Source organism: Ranitomeya imitator, chromosome 6, assembly GCF_032444005.1.
Source record: "Ranitomeya imitator isolate aRanImi1 chromosome 6, aRanImi1.pri, whole genome shotgun sequence".
Classification (NCBI taxonomy): Eukaryota; Metazoa; Chordata; class Amphibia; order Anura; family Dendrobatidae; genus Ranitomeya; species Ranitomeya imitator.
Genome location: NC_091287.1, coordinates 506,596,740 through 506,620,645, shown reverse-complemented (window position 1 = coordinate 506,620,645; position 23,906 = coordinate 506,596,740). Strand labels below are relative to the sequence as shown.

The 23,906-nt window shown below is 40.8% G+C and overlaps 1 protein-coding gene across 2 annotated transcripts in view; it reads right to left on the bottom strand.

Annotated features, from left to right (window-relative positions):
- ZFPM2 (zinc finger protein, FOG family member 2) overlaps positions 1–23,906 on the bottom strand; it is a 590,333-nt gene that overhangs the window by 302,720 nt on the left and 263,707 nt on the right. For both annotated transcript variants that reach the window (XM_069731765.1, XM_069731766.1), the window contains one exon: positions 7,293–7,417. In XM_069731765.1, the coding sequence (XP_069587866.1) occupies positions 7,293–7,417 (125 nt within the window). The remainder of the gene's footprint in view (positions 1–7,292; positions 7,418–23,906) is intronic.

Genomic DNA, 23,906 nt, shown 5'->3' with positions numbered 1-23,906 from the left:
CAGGCGACCATGTGCTGACAATAGGCGCATCATGCATATTCCAGGATCCTGGAAGCCCCTTACATAAAACTCCTTTTTTTTGTCCTCTAATCATGATATTTCCATCACATAGCTGACAATAGGCTATTGAACTTATTCCCAGTGGTTCGCTTGTCGATCAATGACAGCGCATGTAAAAACCTCACAACTTTCCCCAACACCGTGTAAAACAAATACAAATTATGGATTTAAGACAAGGAAGCTTTTATAGAAGGAACATCTTCTTCCAAGCAGGTTATATGATGGAGAAGGTGATACATTCTATTACATACACGTACTTTATGATATTCTTCTTCTTATTACTAATATTATTATTATCTATAATTATTTTTTCTTTTTTTTTCAGATAACAGAAAAACAGCACTGTGTCAGATATATACAAAATATGATTAATTTTTTTTTAATTATCAGTTCTCCTTACTACCAGCTGCTCTCCTGTCATAATTGTTGAGGAGTGTTGCCCACCTTGCAGTGCTGTTCTTATGTATCAAAGTCTTTTACTTATTGTGTGAACGATTTCGTGCACCATGGTTATGCAAGATGTTGATTACATTGCTTAATGCCAATATATTGTAGCTAAATTTTGGCACAATTTTTGGTGCACATTGGCAAGTTTCGGTCACTCTTCTTTTCACTTAGCCATGTCCAATCACTAAAGACTGCCACCTTTTCTACTCCTTGCCTAGTGAAGCACACATTTTCTAAAATGTTTAATTTACTCAAGTTCTTTGTCATAAATGAAACAAAAATTCATAAATATTGGTATGGAATTAAGATAAAGATTAATGCACACATTATGACTTTGTTTAACAATGCTGATAGGCATCACCGCACACCAGGTAAATCTCCCATTTATAAATTGTATTTGGCCCTTTTTTGTACTTAAAACTGATGCATGAGAAAAATATTTGTATTCTTATCCAATAGTTTTTTAGCTTTTGATGTAACTTAAAAGGTTATTGTCATGAAATGTAACAAACCAACAGGGGGTCGATGATGCAACAAACAATGGAATGGAAATTATGAGAGGAAGGTCCTACAGATAGGGAATGAGGGATTCTTAGGTGTCAAGTTCCCGTCACTGCACAGGGGGAATCTCAAACCATGTAATCCGCAGTCTCCCATTCTTCCCCAGCCGCAGAGGAGCCTACACAGCAAAGATGTCAATCCCAGCGTCTTAATCAAGCTGATGCTATGCGTCTAGTTACTGCTGCCATCCTAGGTCCAGCTATTGTTACCAGCATTAATCAGCGGCGAGCAGACGCTCGAGGGACTAAGTCCTGCTTTTTGTCTACCGAGCATGCCCGTGGGTCGACTTCTCATTGGAGGTCAGAGGTCACATGCTCAGGTCCTGAAGCAGCTCTGATTGGATCACTGGCAAGGTCAAGGAAGGCTGCAACTATAAAAGGTTCACATGGCCGCTCGGCCATGTGCTAGTATAAACTAAAATTGTGTGTGTGTGTGGATGTGTGTATGATATCTGGTGAAAGCTCCTAATTATCCCCCTCCCTAGCATTGTTGCATGTGGTTGGGTGTTTGAGCTGACTAGTGCCAGATTGTGCCATCCAGCCCTAGGCACGAGAACACTGCGTCAAATAGCAGTGTTCGTCAATGCGGCTCCTTGCACAATAAGTGCGCTTTCCAGGCCCTAGTTAGGGTGGTTAGTTGCATCCTTCAGAGCGGCGTTTCGTGTGCCTAGTGCGCTAAATCTATTAGTGTGTCCTTGGGGCAGAGTCCTGTGACCTAACACTAGCGTTCACTCAGCGGTATTGCGGCCCTCTGAAGCAACAGATTTCAGCTTCTTACATACCTGGTGAAGTTAACTTGTGTGTGTTCACACTTTACCACCATATAGTCCGCCATTACCGAGCAGCAGGTGTCATCTCTGCACGGTGGACCCCGGGCTGCGAACACACCATGCATCTTCCTTTATATTATTTGGTGTATTCAGCCAGTCTTAACAGGAATGAACACATCCTGAGCGCAAACCTGAGCCTGACCCTGCACTCCCCATATGCCCTAAATGGGTCCTCCCCCCCCCACCGCTATTAATCTCATCCCTCATTGTCACCTAGTACTGCCCTGGCTAGTGCACTCTCTGGCAAGGGCGTTAGCCTCACCACTCCAGATGGAACAACACAGGGGACAATGACAAACACGAGACAGATGAGGAAAAATCACCAAACTTAGCTTAATAGCCTTCTATGCTGCAAAGCACCGCACAACAGAAGAAAGGCACTCAGACCACGAACTCCACGAAACCAGCAGATTCACTGCCACCAGAGAGCTCCTTACTCCAGGCTTTGTCAACATAGATTGCTCTATCACCGACAGTCAACTGATGCATCAGGTGACCATATAAAGGATGGTGGGAGTGGTCACCACCCACATCAGCTCACCTAAAAACTGCAGCTGCAGCAGGATGTCAGCAAGGAAAACTGACATTAACCTCCACTGGCCTGAAAGGAAAAAACCTACATTTAAAACATAGTGGAACCAGAGCTGCCGCAAATCCAAAAATGGATTGTGACTGGTATGCTCAAGCTTGAAAGTTTACCTTATCAACAGGATAGGGGGATAGCTTTCCAATTGGTGGAATTTGATCAGTGGGACCTCCAGTGATCTTGAGAGCGCTGGTAGACCTTGCGCACAGCCACTCCATTCACACAACAGGTTAAATCGGGCGGCTGCTTTTCATGGTTTTGACTGATTGCACTAATACCTATGTTACTATGTACATCTACTATGGGGCTGTGCACATGCCTCATTTATTCATTGGACTGAGAGAATTTTGTCAGATCAAAATCGGCATTGCTACCCTATGGGTCTAAGTCTAGGGGTCTGTGGAAAACATCGAATCTCACTCAGATGACATCTAAATGTGGTCTGATTTTCACAGATTAACTGAATGGAAAAGGTGGAGAAACTTGTTTTTATTTTTTTTCTCTCCGCCTCAGAGAAAAATGAATCCCACTATGATCAAACTCTGATAAGAGTCCGATTAGCACAATCGGAAAATATTTTTCAGATGGGGAAAAAACTGTTGTGTGATTCTAGCCTTAATGGGAGCACCGGAGATTGGCAAGTGCTCTGCTAGGCTGGTTTTTAACTCACTCATTGGAATGAATGGAGCGGCAGTTTGCATGTTCAGAATTGTTGGAGGCATCAGCAGTTGGACCCCCAGCAATTGGAAAATTATCCCATATCTTGTGGATAGGGGATAACTTTCAAACTTGAGAATATCCTTTTAAGGCATCCTAAGTAATGTACTATTTGTGGACAATTTCAATGTAGCAATGTACTGCACCGCTCATGGTAGGGTGCCCAATAAAACCAATGGGTATGCATTCCACCCATTGTTTTGGATGAGCTTTAAGCCTCTTTCTATTAGCTTAAAGAGCAGTCAGTCAACAATTCTTTATTACTCAGGAACAAATTTCTATTAAAATATTAGCTCTTTAGTAGATTTTGCTGCAAAGCAATGATGGAAATGGTTTTGTTACTTCTACATTTTAGACAGCAGTTCTGAGAAATGACTTACTACATGGTCTTGATGTGTATTGGACAGGCTTCCATACCTATTATCAGCAGCCTCCGAATCCTTTTTAAAGTACATACTATCTGTGGCATCTAACAGCTCAGGGTAAGGAGCTTTTCTTACCAAGAACTTTCTAAATGTCCTTTGTTAAAAAGGTCTCACATCTGAAAAGTCATTTCAACTTACACGATTCACAACCAGGATTAGTATATAAAGACGAAGCTAAACATGGAGAATCGATTGGTAGAAAGTCAATGGGCTTCCTAGATGATGCGCTTGGTGCAAAAAATATATCCCATCTACAATCTGTTCGTCAATAAATATACACATTATTAGGATTGTACAGTTTGGACAATCTTGTCATAGACTGCTGACTAATCACACTCCACTGCTGGGGAACCACAACCCCTTCTCGAGATCAGCTAATATCTTTATATATGAGGGAAACCAGCATTATTTTCTGCTTGTTTAGGAGACCTGGTGAAGAACTTTATGCCTACTTTGGTTGTTATAGGACATATGTGGTCATCCAAGGGTGGGAGCCTCAGTCAATGGAAGTCTTAGCTGTAGTTAATAGACAGTATCTCCACCAGAGGATCTTCTCTGTTAGCCAAAAATATCCTAGGTGACTATATAGCTTAGATGAATCTTAGACAAACACTCTTGCCAACCATATCATTAGCATGCTGGTGGCTTGACTCTCCTTCAACGGTGGATGTCAGGGAAAAGAAGGGTCGGACATGCCCAATCCATTTTTTCTCAAGAGGATATATTGTATAGAAGTATTTGGCAGTACCTTGTTCAACTCTTTGTTGTAAGCACATGCACAGTTAACTAAACTTGCACCTGTATGAAGGGCAAGAAAAAATAGAAGTTGGCGGTAAGGAGGTTTAGTATGTATATTGGATTTCTACTAGGTGTCATAGTCCTAGTAAAGTCAAAATTGCAACTGTTGTTAAGATTATTCTCTTGAAAATAAATTACGGGAACTGTTTTCACTTTTCTCCATAAGTGAGTCCCAGCTTTAATCAAAGCACAAGTCCCAACTTTCATCAATTCCCGCGCTAGTTCATTTTGTTGAAGAGTCTGCACTTGGAAGAATGTTAGAAGATCAAGATCAAAGTTGATGATGCGGAAAATACCAATAAGGTCACTAATCGCTTGTAGAACCAAATCATTGTCCTAAAATCAAAGTAGGCACTGGTGAATAGTTGTGTTTTGACCTTTTTGCATTGGGTAATGTTGATAATGGTTATTTGCTCGTGGTAGGGTGGCCAATAAAATCAATGAGTGTTCATGCCACCCATTGCTTTTGATGAGCTGGAAGCCTCTTTCTATTAGGTCGACATGAAAAGAGCAGTCAACAATATTTTATTACTCGGTACCAAATTTCTCATTAGGTTCTTTAGTGGATTTTGCTGCAAAACAATACTATATCATTGTTATTTCAATATTTTTTCGCTGCGACTATATGGACTTTGTATCTAAATATGTATCTGAGCCTTATTTAACTATGGAACATCTCTTCTGCACATTCCATCTGTACTGAATGCTCTACAGAATGAATACCATGTACAGATGTGGTTTTATATCGAGTACTTTGCAAACACTAAATCAAACCCAGAGTGTTGTGTGTGTATGCATTGAATATCTGGATCATATGGATTTCTGAAGTCAGTGCTATAATGTAATGTAATCTAATACTTGTCTGCTACATAGTATGCACTTATAACGTATCTGCTCAGGATACCGTGCAGCCATACACATTGACAGGGCATCCTTATATTGTATATATTGTAATATATTTGGAATATATAGGTTTTCTTCAATCTAAACACATTTTTTTTACAATTTCAGTTCTCCATCACACAAAAAGTAATAAACACTTAACCATAATATAAATCACAATAAACATAAAAAATAAACAGTTAAACACTTAAAAGAAATACTGTATAAAAAAAGAAAAGAAAATGAAGACCCGGGATATGGAAGAATTCTTTAGACTTCAAATTTTCAAAATTTCAAGAGAATTGTCGCTTCCCGTCTACACAAAAATGAAGAAGAAGGATGTTACCCCAAACCTTGCCTTAAATATGAAGAACCTATTATATGCAGGGATACCAGGATTTATAGAAAATCTATACCTAAATATACAGACCAACGACAAGCAGCGATAGCACGGCATCTGTCATATTCAAAGAGCCTGGATGTAGAGTCAGGAACGGCTTAAGACGTCAGTAATATGGTGCATTGTACTGTAGCTGCCTTCACAAATTCATAATTGAACAGTTCAGCCAGTTGGAACCACATATTTAGAAATTTACATTCTAATATTTTCATAAGAAAAAATGCTTAACGTGAAGTCGGGCTCTTAATCCACCCTGTTATTTTCCAGCACAGACCTTGGTGATATGCTCTATGCTCTTCTATGTCATTCCTCCCAAACTTATCACACATCTGCCATGCCACCACCTCAAAATCATTAATTTGAAAATGGCCAAGATATGGGCAAGAAGAACATTAACATAAACTTCTTTTCTGGAGTCTTCTAAATCTTCTCGTGCCTTAGTGTTCTATTCATTGATTTTATGGCAATTCTCTATTAAAGTCCTACTAACTCGATTGATACTGGTGTGACCTAAGTATAGAGTGGGATAGGCATAGGGAATTCAGATGTACCCATCATGAAGATACACAGGCTGTTTTAGGATATGCTGTTTATTGGTTTAGGGCTTCAGGCTTCCATATACAGTAGATTACATTTTGGTGGAAGTGGCCAAACATAGAGTGTGTCTAATGGACTTTAGAGTCTTTATCAAAAAATGATATTGAAGGAGTGAAAAATTGGGATGTTGGATCCTCTGTTAGATATCTGTCAGAAATATCTGGCAGCGGCTTTCTCTTTTTCCATTGAAAACACATGAATGATCATATGTCCCTGGGGAGTCAGAAGAGATAGCTGTCTGCTGACTGAACATGTGGCCAATTCATGTGTAGGACCAGAGTCAGACGTGACATTCAAAAGGATAAGAACCATTAGTGGGCCAAGGATTCGACCGAATAACGTGTCCTAACTATTCTGTAGAAGATGACTCTCTGTGCACCTGTCTTTGAAGCTAGTCACTTGCCACAAGTATCTTTTTTGTGGGTTACGATACACCCTTTTATGACTCACAGATGATGTTTCCTCTGTGTTCATCATGTTACCAATGTTCCAACATGACATTGATCAATGGCATACATAGGTGAGAGATAGCCCCATATAATTAATTGACACCCCTTTCTATGTTTTACCCATCCACGAACTAGTGTTTTTTTTCTCATCTTTCTAGTTTTCTTGAGCCTTCTACCAGTATTCCATCCATATTGCTATTGGGTGCTGAGAACCTATGCAGGATAAAAATCCTGCATAGGTTCTCAGCACCCAATAGCAATATGGATGGAATACTGGGCTTCCTCTCTACATGGGCATCATAGAGACTGCATAGGCTGAACTGTACACCCTTTGACAGAACACAAGCCTGTAATCTAATGTCAGACTGAAAGTTCAATGATACTTACAATTCCCTGCAGCTTTGCAAACTATCGCATCTACTCATTTCCTTAAGAAGAGGTTGAACAAATATGTCTTGTGTTAGTCATCATTTAGGATTAATAGGACTATTGAAACATTAACATACATTTAATGCATTGGCAGATTCTAATTACCACATACCAAAATGTTGTTATCATTGTTCAAGTCCATCTTGCCAGCGAAGGGCCCCCATGTTGTTCCAACTGGAAGCTGTTGTCGGCTCTGGATCCTGCGTTCTCCATCCTTCTGGAAAGCTTCCAATTCTCCTGCAGACACAGAAATGTAGACATGTGCTGAACACTTTCACTTTCCTTGACAACAGTCTCATCCGTCCCCTTTGTTTGTTTTACAAATTCCTTATTATCGATGCCAACGGAATGAGAATGTATTTAGTATGGTTGTCAAGGCGAGCATCTGCAGATTCGTTATGACATACACATTTTTGTATATTTTAATTGTAAAACACAGTTTACATTATTATACTGCATCCATGGAGTCCACAGTGTGAAAGTATGGAGACTACAGTGTCAATATACTGAGTTAAAGAGGTAATCTGGTCTATAAAACCTATCCCCACATACACTAACCAGAGTCAGTAGAGGGAAGTTTAGGTAACCTATTTAAGCCAGAGCAACTACCAAAGAGCTTCCTAAGCCCTCCATACACGTTAAATGGCCATTGGACGAACGATGCTTTGGCCGATTGTTCAGTCAATAGCCATCTCAGATGACTGTCCCATACACAGGAGCACGCGCTAGTTCAACCGATAGCACCTGTATTCTATAAGAGAAAGCCAACGACTTTCATGGTGGCCAGTGTCTTATCTACCGTAGAACAATGTGATCAAAGTCCAAAATCGAACACATCTGTTTTACATCTTTCCCGACCATCAATCAGCGATGTCCCCATACAAATCAGGCCATCGTCCAGACCCGTCGATATCGGCGGTTTCAACCAACATTAGTCTAATGTATATTGGGGTCATAAAATTGTCGACTAAATGGTGGTTCAGCCAATCATTCAGCCAACAGACAATCCCTTCTAATCCTCCCATACACACCAGCGCTTATCCGGCCACGCTCTCCTGTGTTCTCTACTAGACAAGTCTGGGGACTGCTAATCTCCAGGAGAACAAAGCCATCAGCAATCCGAAACTGGATAATGGATATGTCCAATCAACATCTCCTCCAGATATCAGTTTGAGGAGCCCTATACACAGAAGACTGTAGGCTGAACCTGTCGATATCATCAGGTTCGTCCAACATTAGTCTAATGTTTATGGGGGCCCTAAGTCTAAACTGAGAGGGTCTCGCAGTTGTAGCGAGAACATGAGCCAAATGGGGCCACAGCCACAGAAGCCTGGTACAAGAAAGTTGTCACCGATGGAAATCTCGACGTATGAATCTGGAGTGGGTCAGGATTGCTGCCTATTTGGCCATGTATTCTAATGTGTGTGGCTTTTAGGCCATTCCTGACTCCGGAAGACCAAAAGTGTCTCTGCATTTCCCAGATAGTCCATCAGCTTGAATGTAAACTGATTGCCGAGACCAAGCCGCCGAACAAGCTGCAATCAGTTTACTTTGGAGCAGCTTACTCTCCCAAAAAAGTATTTGACATTAGTATAGGCCTTCATAGGAGATTTATACACAAAATGATAGGATATTTTTCATTAAGATTATTTAAAAATATGATTTATTTTTTATTTTGCATACTTTGGACCACAACAACGTCTAAGCTATTAGCAAAAAAGGCAGATATCAGATATGAAATATATAAGAAATAGATTAAAATGGTCCATAAAAGATTATCCAGATGAGAAGCACACTCATATTTATTGGATTAGCCTGATTTAGAGGTCAGGAAATCTGTAGTCTCCTCGTATTCATAGGCAAAGCCCAACTGGAAACAAAGCAAATTAAAACACATCATAAAAGACAAGGGAGTCGATAAGAGCGAGGCTGACATCATTCAAAACTAATTTTATCTCAACTCTCGTCTGCTTCTGCTGTGGGGACATGTAAGCAAATGTGATTTGATCACCGAAATGTCCAAACTTACACGTGTGAATCTCAGCAGTTTATAATTTCGAGAGGATACGTTTATACAATGTGGCTATGCTTGTCTCATTATCCCTGTGATTATCTGCTCATGCCAAGTGGAAAAGCAATATCATCTTGCTGTACATTCCTCACCACTGACTCAATGTATTGAAAGGACCTTGTTTTTTTGCATGTGACTGTCTCCGTGATCAGATTTGTGTTTATGACATTGCCTATAAAAGGCAGACATGGCTCATCCATCATAATTAAAATTTGGAGACAGAGGTGGAACCTACAATTCGGGGTCCTGGTACAAAATTTGGGGTTGTACTAAGTTTTGAAATTATCATCTAACCAAAGGGTAAGGGGTAGCTTCCTGATGGTTAGGACTCCCTCCAATCCCAATATTATTATTGATGGATAATCGGGAGATAACTTATAGTATCAGACAAATTCTTTAAGTTTAAGTGTATAGTACACAAAATTAACCAATTCAAGACTGGGACAAATTTTCGCCTTTTACATTTTTTGGTTCTACGTTGTGCATTCAATTTTAAGAGCTCTAAAGATTTTCTCCTGTTTGCTTATCCAAATATGTTTTGCTTCTTCTTTTGTGGGGATTTCACTCAAGTGATCATTGGGACGGGAAGAATTTTCTCATACATAGTATTTGTCCTGAGATGCGTATATAGCAATCTGGAAGGCAGAGATGATAGAAAACCATCTCTGCCTTCTGTATGTGGAATCTGACTCTCACAGCCGGCTCATAGCTCCCTTAGCTGATCAATCTGTGTGAAAGGATGTTCTAAAATGTCTTTGCGGAGACATACAGTTATGGCTGAAAGTGTTGGCACCCTTGAAATTGTTTCAGAAGGATAAGTATTTCTCCCAGAAAATTATTGCAATTACACAGGTTTTGTTATACACATGTTTATTTCCTTGGTGTGTATTGGAACAACACAGGTGTTCAATGGGATTTAGAATTAGACTCATTGCTGGCCGCTTCAGATCTCTCCAGCGTAATGTGATGTTCTGTTTTTTATCTTTAGATTCTGTCCTTCTCGGTTTTAGTGTACCTAGGATAAAAATTACAGATCTCTGAATTCTTTGCGCTAAGATTGGCAGAATGCACCAAGTGTATATATATATATATATATATATATATATATATATTATTAGGTGCGTTCCTACCCGGGGTCCACCGTACAGGAGAGGAACCTGCTGCTGGCAAATGGCGGCGCTATATGGAGATATAAGCAAACTCTGTTAACTCCACAGAGTCACTAGGAACAAGGTGCTGTGCCCTATTAACCTCACAGAAGTACACCGCTACCACCAGAGCAAACTGTGGTCATGCAGTCAGAGAAAACAGACAAACAACTCCTCACCGGAGGTGACGGTATTCTAGCTGCTTATTTCAGCCAAGGCCCTGAATACCCTCATAAAAACTCCTCACCGGAGATGCCGGTATTTTAGGGGCTTATTTCAGCCAAACCCTAACTGCATCCAGACATGACCCCATTGGCGCTGAGCTCATACACATTGGTTTGATACTAGCGCATGGCCGTGCAGCCATGTGAACCTTTTATAGCTGCAGCAACTTCAGGATCTTCCTAGAGGACCAATGGGAGCTGCTACAGTATCTGAGCATGTGACCTCCGACCTCCAATGAGAGGTCTTACCCTGGGCATGCTCATAAGGGGAAAAGCAGGACTTATTTCCAGAGAAGTCTGCTCGCCGCTGACCAGTACTGGTTACAAAGGCAGAGCCGGGAAGCACAGTAGTAACCAGTCGCCCAGTATCAGCCTAAGCCAGATGCTGGGACCGATGTCTCCGCCGAGCAGGCTCCACTGCGGCTGTAGAAGAATGGGTGACTGCAGCGGAGGTGGTTTGAAATTCCCCTGTGCAGAGGCGGGAACTCGACACCTAACACTTTGTAAGTGGAAAAACTTGCAAAATTGACAGTGTATCAAATACTTATTTTCCCCACTGAAAGTGTTTAGTAAGAGCTCCACTGACCAATGTAGAAAAATATAATGTGGTAAAAATTGTTTTATACACAGTCATATAAAAAGTAAAACACATCACCAAAAATTGTAAATACTGTATATACTCGTGTATAAGCTGAGCTTTTCAGCACTTTTTTTGTGTTGAAAATGCCCCCCCTCGGCTTATGCACGAGTCATGGTACAGAAAGCAGGCGGGGGAGGTGGGCGGCGGAGCAGCGAGTGGCAGGAGTCGGCACACACAGCATACTCAACTACCTGCGTGCCCTCGGTGCTGTCACTGCATCTCTTTCCGGCCGCCGACACCTGCCTGCAGCTCTTCCTGTGCTCAGCAGTCACGTGGTACCACTTATTAAGGTGATGAATATGGACACGTCTCCACTCCCATGGGCGTGGAGCACATATTCATCACAAGGGGGAGGTATGCAGACAGGGATGGCATGGGGGAAGCATTCATACCAGGACAGGACAGGGGAGCCATGCATAGCAGGACAGGGATGAGGGGACAATCCATACCCGGCTTATACTCGAGTCAATAAGCTTACCCAGTTTTCCGTGGCAAAAGTAGGTGCCTCAGCTTATACTCGAGTCAGCTTATACTCGAGTATACATGGTAATCTCATTTAAATTGCATCTTATTTTCTGATATTTTCCCTTTACATATTCCCTAATGATAAAAAATACTTATTTTTTTCTTTAAGAGTAATTGCTTTAATTTGTATTTAATAAATCAATAGTATACATGGAAATAAGCAATTTTTTAATATATGTTATTGGAAAAATGTGCTTCTTTTTCCTCCTGGATTTAAATTTCACTGTCAATTCATGGGTAAAATCTGTATTCAGTGAAGATGGATTTCCCCATTAGTGAGATAGGAGATGATGGTTGGTGCTTCTAAAACTCTCTGTAGGGGGAGGAGGTGGAGGAAGACACAGTTCTCCTGGAGTGACAGTTACAGTTCTCCATACAACTTTATGAGTGCCAACTATCAACTCTTTTCTCATTAATGGGAAAGACTATTTTCACTGAAAACAGATTCAACATATGAAATGAAAATTTGGTGCATGAATGATCAGTTCAAGTAGAGAAAGAAACATATTTCTCTGATAGGATATAGTACAAAGTTCTTATTTTCACATGTACTATAAATTTATGGAAAAAAAATAAACGACAATTACTCTCAACTAGTGCGAACGTGCTCAGATAACATCTTATCCGAGCAAGCTCAGGTCTTAGCCATGCATCTGGGCATGCTCGTATATTATGTTCGTGACCCTGCGGCTGCATGATTTGTGGCTGTTAGACAGCCTGAACACATGAGGATTGCCTTTTTGTTAGGGAATTCCCCCATGTGATCAGGCGGTCTAGCAGCTGCGGGGACTCGAACATAATATATACGAGCACGCCCAAGCATGATCGGATGAGACATTATCTGAGCATGTTCACTCATCACTACTCTAGTCTTAACCAATATTTCCCATCTCAAAATACTTCCTGCATAAAGAGAATATAAACAGCTCATACTGTATGAGTGCACATGGTAGGAGAGTTGCTTGATTGAACACATTGTTCCCTCTCTCTGTCCAAACCGAATATAGGATCTCAATATCTAAAGAATAAATGTTAAGTAACAAAAGGATTCCAACCAGGTCACCATCTGCATGTAATCTGTCTCTTCCCCCATTTGTTTCCATAACTTTCAAGATTATTCAAATGCTTATGGGAAGAACAATCATGTTTCTATGAAATTATTCTCAGAGCTAAATGATGAATATAAGAATGATGGCAATTATATAATATTTTTTAAATACTTGGCAAAATCAGCGATGCCGGAGTTCTGCATCTGGTATATATTAGATAAAAAAGAAGAAATAAAATCAACATGACTCGATTTTCATTTTTTCCCACTGGGTATTGGTTTAAGAAAAAACATGGATCCAAAAAATATCTTAGGTAGTTGTGTACTAGAAACCAGCAGGTTAAAGATGTTTCCTTCCCATCGTCATCATTTTGATAACTTGTGATACACCTTCCTGGTGTGAAGGTGCAAAGTTGTGCCCTCCGACAAACCAGTTTTCCGTATGCAGACTAATGTGGGATGATATGCATGTGTTCGGCCAATGGTTTATTGTGTTATGGGGGCCTTCTAACTGTTACTCCATGTCTGTGATCTGCTTTTTTTCTACAAAATTAAACAACTGAATGAACATCCTCCAAGGCCGGTGATTCCATAATTTTTGCCAGGGGTTGTACTTCTGGATGCAAGAAAAGGGGGAATAAAAGCTGTTGGGAACTGAAGAGGATGGTACTTTTCTCTAATAAAATGACAGAGTCTGTGTATGGCTGATTTCACATTTGCAGATCAGGGCTTTGCGGAGTACTGCGTAGTTCCTCCGTTAAGCCCCACCCACCGCCACGCCTCTTCATTCTGCTTCTCAGACGGCTGCATGTGTCCTGCATACCCTATCTTTAACATTGGGTACACAGGCCATGCGGATGTATGCAGATGCCTCTGCATGCATCATTTTCTAGCTGCGCCGACCTGCGCTGAACGCAACATGTTGCATTTTGTTGCGGTCGATGCAGCGTGAAAACGACACATGTGGAGGCATCCGCATACATCCTCATGGCCTGCATACCCAATGTTAAAGATAGGGTACGCAGAATGCAGGCCGACATAGGCGGAGCTGAATGAAGAAGTGCGGCAGCGGGCAGGGCTTCACGGAAGAAGTCCTCAGCCCTCCGCAGCCCTGCCGAACGCTAGTGTGAAACTAGCCTATAAATATGCTATAGCAAGCAGGCAAATTATTTCTTCTTTGAATCTAGAAACTTTGGCATTCTGTACAGTGGTATAACTTAAAGCTTTTGGGTCCCAATGAAAAATATCCTACAGTGCCTCCAACTATCACAGTGTAACATTTGTGCCGATTCGTGCTTCCTCTGTTTCCGCTTTGATTACTGGACAGCGGCGCACCTTTATTGATTGCTTCCTTGGGAATTTTACAGCTGCTTCATAAGGAAGCTATGGGTTTAATTTTAATCTAGGTTTTATAACTCCTTTCTAAGAGCATTGGGTGGGGCAACAGCATTGCTGTCCCGGTTTACCTTGCTGTGATGCACTCCTGTGTTTGTTCTGTTTATTCCAGCTCTTTGACCTTGGTAGGCATTTTGACTGTCCTCTTATTTTACAATTCTGTTCCTGACATGACCTATTGGCTTTGACCCTGCTTGGTGACCCTTCCTACCTCTGGTTCTCTTTTTTCGGACAGAAGCTCTTCTGTGGAAGTAATTAAGTAGACCCCATTGTAAAATCAGATGATCCACATACAGGGGGTTAAAGGAAGAAGGTCGGGGTTCCACTGGAATCTTTTAGACGAAGTTGCTTGTGCCAAATCTGTCAGAGGTAGCCTTTATAAACCTATGGTATCTGACAGACATGACACATCGGTCTTTATTGTATTGGTCTTCTCATCTCGTCCAAAGGGACCTTTTTATCCCAACCCAGGCTTTTCAGGTTTAACTTCAACTCCTGTATCCACTATAATTAGAACCCATGACTTGTAGGAAACCAGGCTGACAACTTTGTGGAAACTGTGATAGTGATATAAATTGGTTGATCTAAATAAGTGATTAAGAAGAGACATTTCCGGATTTGCATTTTTTTTGAGAATGGGAACTATTTCCCTTTTTTTTTATTTTATCAGTCTATTTGTCCATGTGAAGGAATATCTACCTACTGTCATATACGAGCTGTCATTTAGAAGAGCTGGCGTAGACATATTCATCTGGATACAGATTTGCCTGCTTGAATTGCTGTCACTTTCTCTTTATAAAAGGCAGACGGTTTATTTTTAAGTGCAACTTCCAAATCGTGTGGAGCTGAGATTCAGATCTCTGCACTGTCTCAGCATTCTGCAGTCACATACACAGAACTAATGTAGCTCGTTCTCTGATCTCCATCTTACAAGGTCAAAGCCTGATCATACAAGGTCCCTGTGTCATTCTAGTAGAAAAAAAAAGGAAATAAGCTACTGAATTAAATTTTAGCAGTCATAAAAGGCTATCGAAAAAAATATAGAGGATAATCTAGAATTTAGCAAACTCATAGTTCTAGAACATCTAGTGAGAATGGAGTCCTCTGGGCAATAATTGTCATGGACTCTTTACTATCCCCAATAGTAGTAATCCACTTTAACCAAGATTAGAGAGGACTCATAGTTACAAGTCCACTGTATTCATGAGGAGAACTCCCTCCATGAGGGCCAGTACTTTCATACATTAAAGTATGGCAACTGTGGTAAAGCAGAGCTGGAAAAGTATGTTGAGTTATCGCTGGAAGAGTATGTTGGGTTATCTCAGGAAGAATATGTTAGGTTCTCTGAGAAAGAGTATGTTAGGTTCTCTCAGGAAGAGTATGTTAAGTTCTCTCAGGAAGAGTATGTTAGGTTCTCTCAGGAAGAGTATGTTGGGTTCTCTCAGGAAGAGTATGTTAGGTTCTCTCAGGAAGAGTACGCTGGGTTCTCTCAGGAAGAGTACGTTAGGTTTTCTCAGGAAGAGTATGTTGGGTTCTCAGGAAAAGTATGTTGGGTTCTCTCAGGAAGAGTATGTTGGGTTCTCTCAGGAAGAGTATGTTGGGATCTCTCAGGAAGAGAATGGTGGGTTCTCTCAGGAAGAGTATGTTAGGTTTTCTCAGGAAGAGTATGTTGGGTTATCTCAGGAAAAGTAAGTTAGGTTCTCTCAGGAAGAGTATGTTGGGTTCTCTCAGGAAGAGTATGTTAGGTTTTCTCAGGAAGAGTATGTTGGGTTCTCTCAGGAAAAATATGTTAGGTTCTCTCAGGAAGAGTATGTTGGGTTCTCTCAGGAAGAGTATGTTGGGTTCTCTCAGGAAGAGTATGTTGGGTTCTCTCAGGAAGAGTATGTTAGGTTTTCTCAGGAAGAGTATGTTGGGTTTTCTCAGGAAGAGTATGTTGGGAAATCTCAGGAAAAGTAAGTTAAGATCTCTCAGGAAGAGTATGTTGGGTTCTCTCAGGAAGAGTATGTTGGGTTCTCTCAGGAAGAGTATGTTGGGTTCTCTCAGGAAGAGTATGTTGGGTTCTCTCAGGAAGAGTATGTTAGGTTTTCTTAGGAAGAGTATGTTAGGTTTTCTCAGGAAGAGTATGTTGGGTTATCTCAGGAAAAGTAAGTTAAGTTCTCTCAGGAAGAATATGTTGGGTTCTCTCAGGAAGAGTATGTTAGGTTTTCTCAGGAAGAGTATGTTGGGTTCTCTCAGGAAAAATATGTTAGGTTCTCTCAGGAAGAGTATGTTGGGTTCTCTCAGGAAGAGTATGGTGGGTTCTCTCAGGAAGAGTATGGTGAATTTTCTCCCCTCATAAAGGGCAAGGCTTATTTTTTGCTTTTTTTAATATATGAAACTATATTGCTAAGCCAATGGTTTAGTGTTTCATTGTATTAATTCCATGGACACATTACATGAAATACTAACAAAATAATAAGTGGCCATGTGTGGGATATTATTATTTATTCACGCTGTAAAACAAAGTTAAGCCGCCCAATACATGGTACATAAGTTAATGAATAATTTTGTCGAAATTGCTTTCATGAGTATGAAAAATAGTGCATTAAATTGCATGAAAATGTTGATGAATTTGGATTACATGTTTAAAGGGATTGTTTCAAGTTTGGGAGTTATTACCTATACAACAGATAGAGGATAACTCTGCACCACTTTGAGGGGAGCGCCGGTCAATCCCTCTCCCATTCTCTCCATTCATTCTTAAAGTGTTTATTCAGGACTTTTTTTTGTTACTTTGTGCATAAGGAGTTTGTAAGTTCTCCCCGTGTTTTTGTGGGTTTCCGCTGTGTTCTCCAGTTTCTTCTCACACTTCAAAGACATACTGATAGGGAATGTAGATTCTGAGCCCCATTGGGGACAGTGATGATAATGTCTGTAAAATGCTATGGAATATGATAGTACTATATAATCAATATACAAACAAAAACTGGCACTACGGACGTACCTAGAAGTGAAAATATCCCTCTTATACAGCATGCCCATGGCATACCACCAGGGACAAAACGGGACCAAAACTCCCTAACAATATAATGAACCTACAGAGAACAGGGAGCAAAATGCCCCAAGAATGGATCTAATACAAGAAGTAATCATATAAAAATATGTAAATTTTATTGGAAAACAAAATATAAGACAAAACAAATAAATACAGAGGTATGGTGATGATAGACAAGAAGAACAATTCTATGGGCATATGTACAAGCACATTGGCGCGACCAGACAATGCCAAATAAAGTGACATGTGCATAGGGTAGGTAGCCCGCACCTGTGTGCTACCAGCGGGACGTGTAGTGGGACAGACAAAGTGGCTATGCTACCGCAGCCCTACAAAAACCCCCGGGAGCAGTGCCTTTTAATGGGGGGGCAGAGTATAGCAGCAGCATATATATATGTAAAATGTCAGGGTAATGTAGACACACCAAGCATGATACCATCAATTAGTGCCTCCATGGAATAAAGCAATCATAACAACTCTAGATGACACACACCATATAAGCTGGGTACATTTAGAGACCACACAGCCCCCCGAGGAAGCAAATTTATACGCGAAACGCGCGTCGGGGCTTCTAGGAGGACACTTCTTCTTTGGGCACCTATACGACATGGGTAAGCATTGGGACGGCGATTAATGTTTGTGGGCATACTAGAGTTGTTATGATTGCTTTATTCCATGGAGGCACTAATTGATGGTATCATGCTTGGTGTGTCTACATTACCCTGACATTTTACATATATACAGTGGGGCAAAAAAGTATTTAGTCAGTCAGCAATAGTGCAAGTTCCACCACTTAAAAAGATGAGAGGCATCTGTAATTTACATCATAGGTAGACCTCAACTATGGGAGACAAACTGAGAAAAAAAAATCCAGAAAATCACATTGTCTGTTTTTTTATCATTTTATTTGCATATTATGGTGGAAAATAAGTATTTGGTCAGAAACAAAATTTCATCTCAATACTTTGTAATATATCCTTTATTGGCAATGACAGAGGTCAAACGTTTTCTGTAAGTCTTCACAAGGTTGCCACACACTGTTGGTATGTTGGCCCATTCCTCCATGCAGATCTCCTCTAGAGTAGTGATGTTTTTGGCTTTTCGCTTGGCAACACGGACTTTCAACTCCCTCCAAAGGATTTCTATAGGGTTGAGATCTGGAGACTGGCTAGGCCACTCCAGGACCTTGAAATGCTTCTTACGAAGCCACTCCTTCGTTGCCCTGGTGGTGTGCTTTGGATCATTGTCATGTTGAAAGACCCAGCCACGTTTCATCTTCAATGCCCTTGCTGATGGAAGGAGGTTTGCACTCAAAATCTCACGATACATGGCCCCATTCATTCTTTCATGTACCCGGATCAGTCATCCTGGCCCCTTTGCAGAGAAACAGCCCCAAAGCATGATGTTTCCACCACCATGCTTTACAGTAAGTATGGTGTTTGATGGATGCAACTCGGTATTCTTTTTCCTCCAAACACGACAAGTTGTGTTTCTACCAAACAGTTCCAGTTTGGTTTCATCAGACTATAGGACATTCTCCCAAAACTCCTCTGGATCATCCAAATGCTCTCTAGCAAACTTCAGACGGGCCCGGACATGTACTGGCTTAAGCAGTGGGACACGTCTGGCACTGCAGGATCTGAGTCCATGGTGGCTTAGTGTGTTACTTATGGTAGGCCTTGTTACATTGGTCCCAGCTCTCTGCAGTTCATTCACTAGGCCCCCCGCGTGGTTCTGGGATTTTTGCTCACCGTTCTTGTGATCATTCTGACCCCACGGGGTGGGATTTTGCGTGGAGCCCCAGATCGAGGGAGATTATCAGTGGTCTTGTATGTCTTCCATTTTCTAATTATTGCTCCCACTGTTGATTTCTTCACTCCAAGCTGGTTGGCTATTGCAGATTCAGTCTTCCCAGCCTGGTGCAGGGCTACAATTTTGTTTCTGGTGTCCTTTGACAGCTCTTTGGTCTTCACCATAGTGGAGTTTGGAGTCAGACTGTTTGAGGGTGTGCACAGGTGTCTTTTTATACTGATAACAAGTTTAAACAGGTGCCATTACTACAGGTAATGAGTGGAGGAAAGAGGAGACTCTTAAAGAAGAAGTTACAGGTCTGTGAGAGCCAGAAATCTTGATTGTTTGTTTCTGACCAAATACTTATTTTCCACCATAATATGCAAATAAAATGATAAAAAAAAAGACAATGTGATTTTCTGGATTTTTTTTTCTCAGTTTGTCTCCCATAGTTGAGGTCTACCTATGATGTAAATTACAGACGCCTCTCATCTTTTTAAGTGGTGGAACTTGCACTATTGCTGACTGACTAAATACTTTTTTGCCCCACTGTATATGCTGCTGCTATACTCTGCCCCCCCATTAAAAGGCACTGCTCCCGGGGGTTTTTGTAGGGCTGCGGTAGCATAGCCACTTTGTCTGTCCCACTACACGTCCCGCTGGTAGCACACAGGTGCGGGCTACCTACCCTATGCACATGTCACTTTATTTGGCATTGTCTGGTCGCGCCAATGTGCTTGTACATATGCCCATAGAATTGTTCTTCTTGTCTATCATCACCATACCTCTGTATTTATTTGTTTTGTCTTATATTTTGTTTTCTAATAAAATTTACATATTTTTATATGATTACTTCTTGTATTAGATCCATTCTTGGGGCATTTTGCTCCCTGTTCTCTGTAGGTTTACTATATAATCAATGCATAAAAAAACTAACAATTGCTGCCTATCTACCTGTTGTGCCCAATGCTGACCTCTGCCAGCGGTTTCAATTGATGTCACATCGACAGAGTAGTGGCTTCTCTCATGGGCTGCTCTGTTGACAGACGGATTCCCGCCATCTAACTGTGGGAACCAGCTGACAATCAGCATTACATAGCCATTCATACCCTGTTGACTGAGGAGATAGGAAGAAGAAGAGCAGACATGCTGAGTAGCAGAATCACACATGCAGACATGCACGTGATTGACTACCAAGATCCCCTATCCCATGCATATTGGACAACTTCCAAAGTTGAGGCAACTCCTTTAAGACAAGGAACTGTTCAAGCTATACCCAATTTTGGGTGCAATCACAATCATAGAATCTAATCTGTGTCTCCTCCCATTCAGTTTCATCCCATTGCTTCTAGCCTTTCCTTGTGCAAATGAGAATAATGATGATCCTTCTACAATGTGACAGCCCTTGAGATATTTGTAGACAGCTATTAAGTCTCCTCTCAGTCTTCTTTTTTGCAAGTCAAACATTCCCAAATCCTGTAACCGTTCCTCATAGGACATGGTTTGCAGACCGGTCACCATTCTGGTCGCTCTTCTCTGAACTTGCTTCAGTTTGCTGATGTCTTTTTTAAAATGTGGTGCCCAAAACTGGACACAGTATTCTAGGTGAGGTATGACCAAAGAGGAGTAGAGAGCAATCATGACTTCACGTGATCTAGACTGTATGCTTCTGTTAATACATCCCAGAATTGCATTTGCCTTTTTTGCTGCTGCATCACACTGTTGACTCATGCTCAGTCTGTGATCTATTAGTATACCCAAGTCTTTTTCACATGTGCTGTTGCTTAGCCCTATTCCTCTTGTTCTGTATATGCTTTTTTCACTTTTATTTCCCATATGTAGTAATTTGCATTTTTCCTTGTTAAAACCCATTCTGTTAGTTGCTGCCCACTGCTCCAGTTTATTTATATCTTTTTGAATCCTCTCTCTCTCTTCTCTAGTATTAGCTATCCCTCCTAGCTTTGTGTCATCAGCAAATTTAATCAGTGTTACCTCAATTCCTTCATCTAAATCATTGATAAAGATGTTGAATAATACAGAGCCCAGGACAGAACCCTGTGGTACCCCACTTGAGATATTCTTCCAACTGGATGTGCAGCCATTTACGACCACTCTTTGGGTCCGATCACTAAGCCAGTTATGAATCCACCTAACATTTGCCTTGTCCATTCCATACTTAGTCATTTTTTCAATAAGGATGGTGTGAGATACTTTGTCAAATGCTTTGCTGAAGTCAAGATATACTATATCTACAGCATTTTCCTGATCCACCCAGGGAAATGCTGTAGATTTAGTATATCTTGACTTCAGCAAAGTATTGAAAAAATGACTAAGTATGGAATGGACAAGGCAACTGTTAGGTGGATTCATAGCTGGCTTAGTGATTGGACCCAAAGACAAATTTTGCAAGATTCTTCACTCTTGTTGATTCTATAGTATGGAACCTCTGAGCGCATACATTTGCTCAATACTCACCTTTATTAGATATTTTTGCATTAAGCTGGTGCTTAGCAATATTTTTATATGACACCTATATGTACTAGTCTATAGCACCATAAAAACTCAACAAATATCGAAAGAAAAAAGTGCAAGGCAAATATTTGAAATAAAAAAAGTATCTTTATTAATACATCTAAAATGAAAAACACAGATGATACTAGTTACATAGACAACAAAGATCACAGGAATTCAGGCAAAGGGGTTGGGAAAACACTTGTCCAGGTCTTCTTCCACCCAATTTGTCTGTATTCATGTGATCTTTGTTATCTCTATAACTAGTACCGCCTGTGCTTTTCATGATAGATGTATTAATAAGAATGTGGTCTTATGTTTGATATCTGCCCTGCACTTCTTTCATGGGATATGTCTTTTGCCTCAGATTATCTTGACTTGTCTTTTAGAAGCAAAACCAGAGAAAATAGAAACAATTTAAGTAATTCAGGATGTTTTCGGGTCTCTATGTTATTCCGTAAAGTAAAGAAAAACCCACCTAGACAAAGTGCCAAATTACATCGAGTCAGAAAACAAAAACAAATAGACACAGCCATATGGTAGCCTCACAGCAGGTTCAATGATCTGGAGTATGTACAATGCCACTAAATGACTGGGCCACTTCTTCAACTCCAATATTTGACAGTGACCCCTTTATCGCTTATACTTTTACACTTCATGTTATTACTTTTTAAAACCAATTAATCTAGATCACTAACAAAAATCAACCAAGTTTTCAGTTAAGGAAATATTGCTTCTGCATATAATATGTACAATGGTATGTCTCTGAAATACAAGCTCTTTAAGAAGACCACTCATTATCCAGACAAGATTTCCTGTGGCAGATTTTCTGTCCCACCATATATTCTGCATACTGTCAATCTTCTTTGAGATTATTGCCAACCACAACAACTTTTAAATGCAATTCTAGAAACGTTAGGGAGAGGGTGGATCATTGTCCACTCAAAGAGATATTTATTTTAATCACTTATATATCACCATCATATTCCGCAGCACCTTACAGACAACATCATCACTGTCTCTATTGGGCACAATCTAAACTCCCTCTCAGTACATCTTTAGAGTGTGGGAGGAAACTGGAGAACCTGATGAGAACCCATTCAGACACAGGGAGTACATACAAACTCCTTGAAGATATTGTCCTTGGTGGGATGTGAATAGTGTGCAAGATGTGCTGGTCTTGATGAGTGGGCAGAGAGGAGTGTGAAGTACTTGATTCACTAAAAAAAAAACAAAAGAAAAAGGATCCAGTTGTCATCTGTTTTTTTGCGGAAAAAAAATAATGGAAACTAGTGTGACACCACAGCATCAGTCTGACCATTGGTACAGGGGATAATTATTTTTAATTATGCCAGATATACTGCTCCTTTGTTCAGTAGGTCATGGAACATGAGCCACTGTTTCACGTGAGACTGTATGTTGACCCTTGTTGTGTATTAATTTGTGGAATGTCTGCTGATTATGTATTACATCAGCCCCCTGTGTGTACAAGGCTCAACAATTTGGAGGACAAATATGCAGTCTAATTGAACAATCAAACAATAAGGGATTCCTCCCACCACCTTCTTCAAATCCAGTGGGTTATAAAATAGGCCTGCCCCAGGCACCGGTGTGATTCTACATGACGTCAGTCCAGGAATGAGGGCTTTAGCTGATGGAATACAGATTTGCTATACTGCCATACAAAGACGTTTGGAGATCCCAGGTTGGGACAATCAGGTCACCTGGCCAAATACCTTGTTGTGCTCGGTCTGTTTCCTAAGCTTGCTTCTACCTTCTCTCTATGGGTGCCACCAAAATTGGGGATCTGCTGTTTGGGGTAGTTGTCCCTGGATGCCCTGAAGTCACAGTGGTTCTAATTCCCGCCGTGCCAGTGGAGGGATGAGACTCTGTCATTTGCACCATCTTGTCTACTTGCTGGGAATGTACTATATGTTATTGACTGTTGATGATCCAATAAGGTTTTACCAGAGTGTGGTACCATCACCCTGTGTTGTCTGAGTAGTGTACTGTCCACAGAAAAGGGTGTTCAGCGGAATGAGTTCTGGTCCGTGCGGTCTTCTAAAGACAGCCAGGCCAGTAGACGAGAGCACCCACTGACACTCGTATCTCCACAACTACGTTTTTGATTCAGCTATAAACAGATTTGTAGCTAAAATGCAGTCAAATAGTTAGTACATTTCCGCCTTCATCCAGATGAATGGATCCTGTACCAGATCATTTTATTTCCATTTTTGTCATCCCAAAACGGACCCAACAACGGAAATACCTAGTGGACATGTGAACATAGACAAAGTGAAAGTACAACGCTGTGGAATATGTTGGTCCCATTGAAGCTT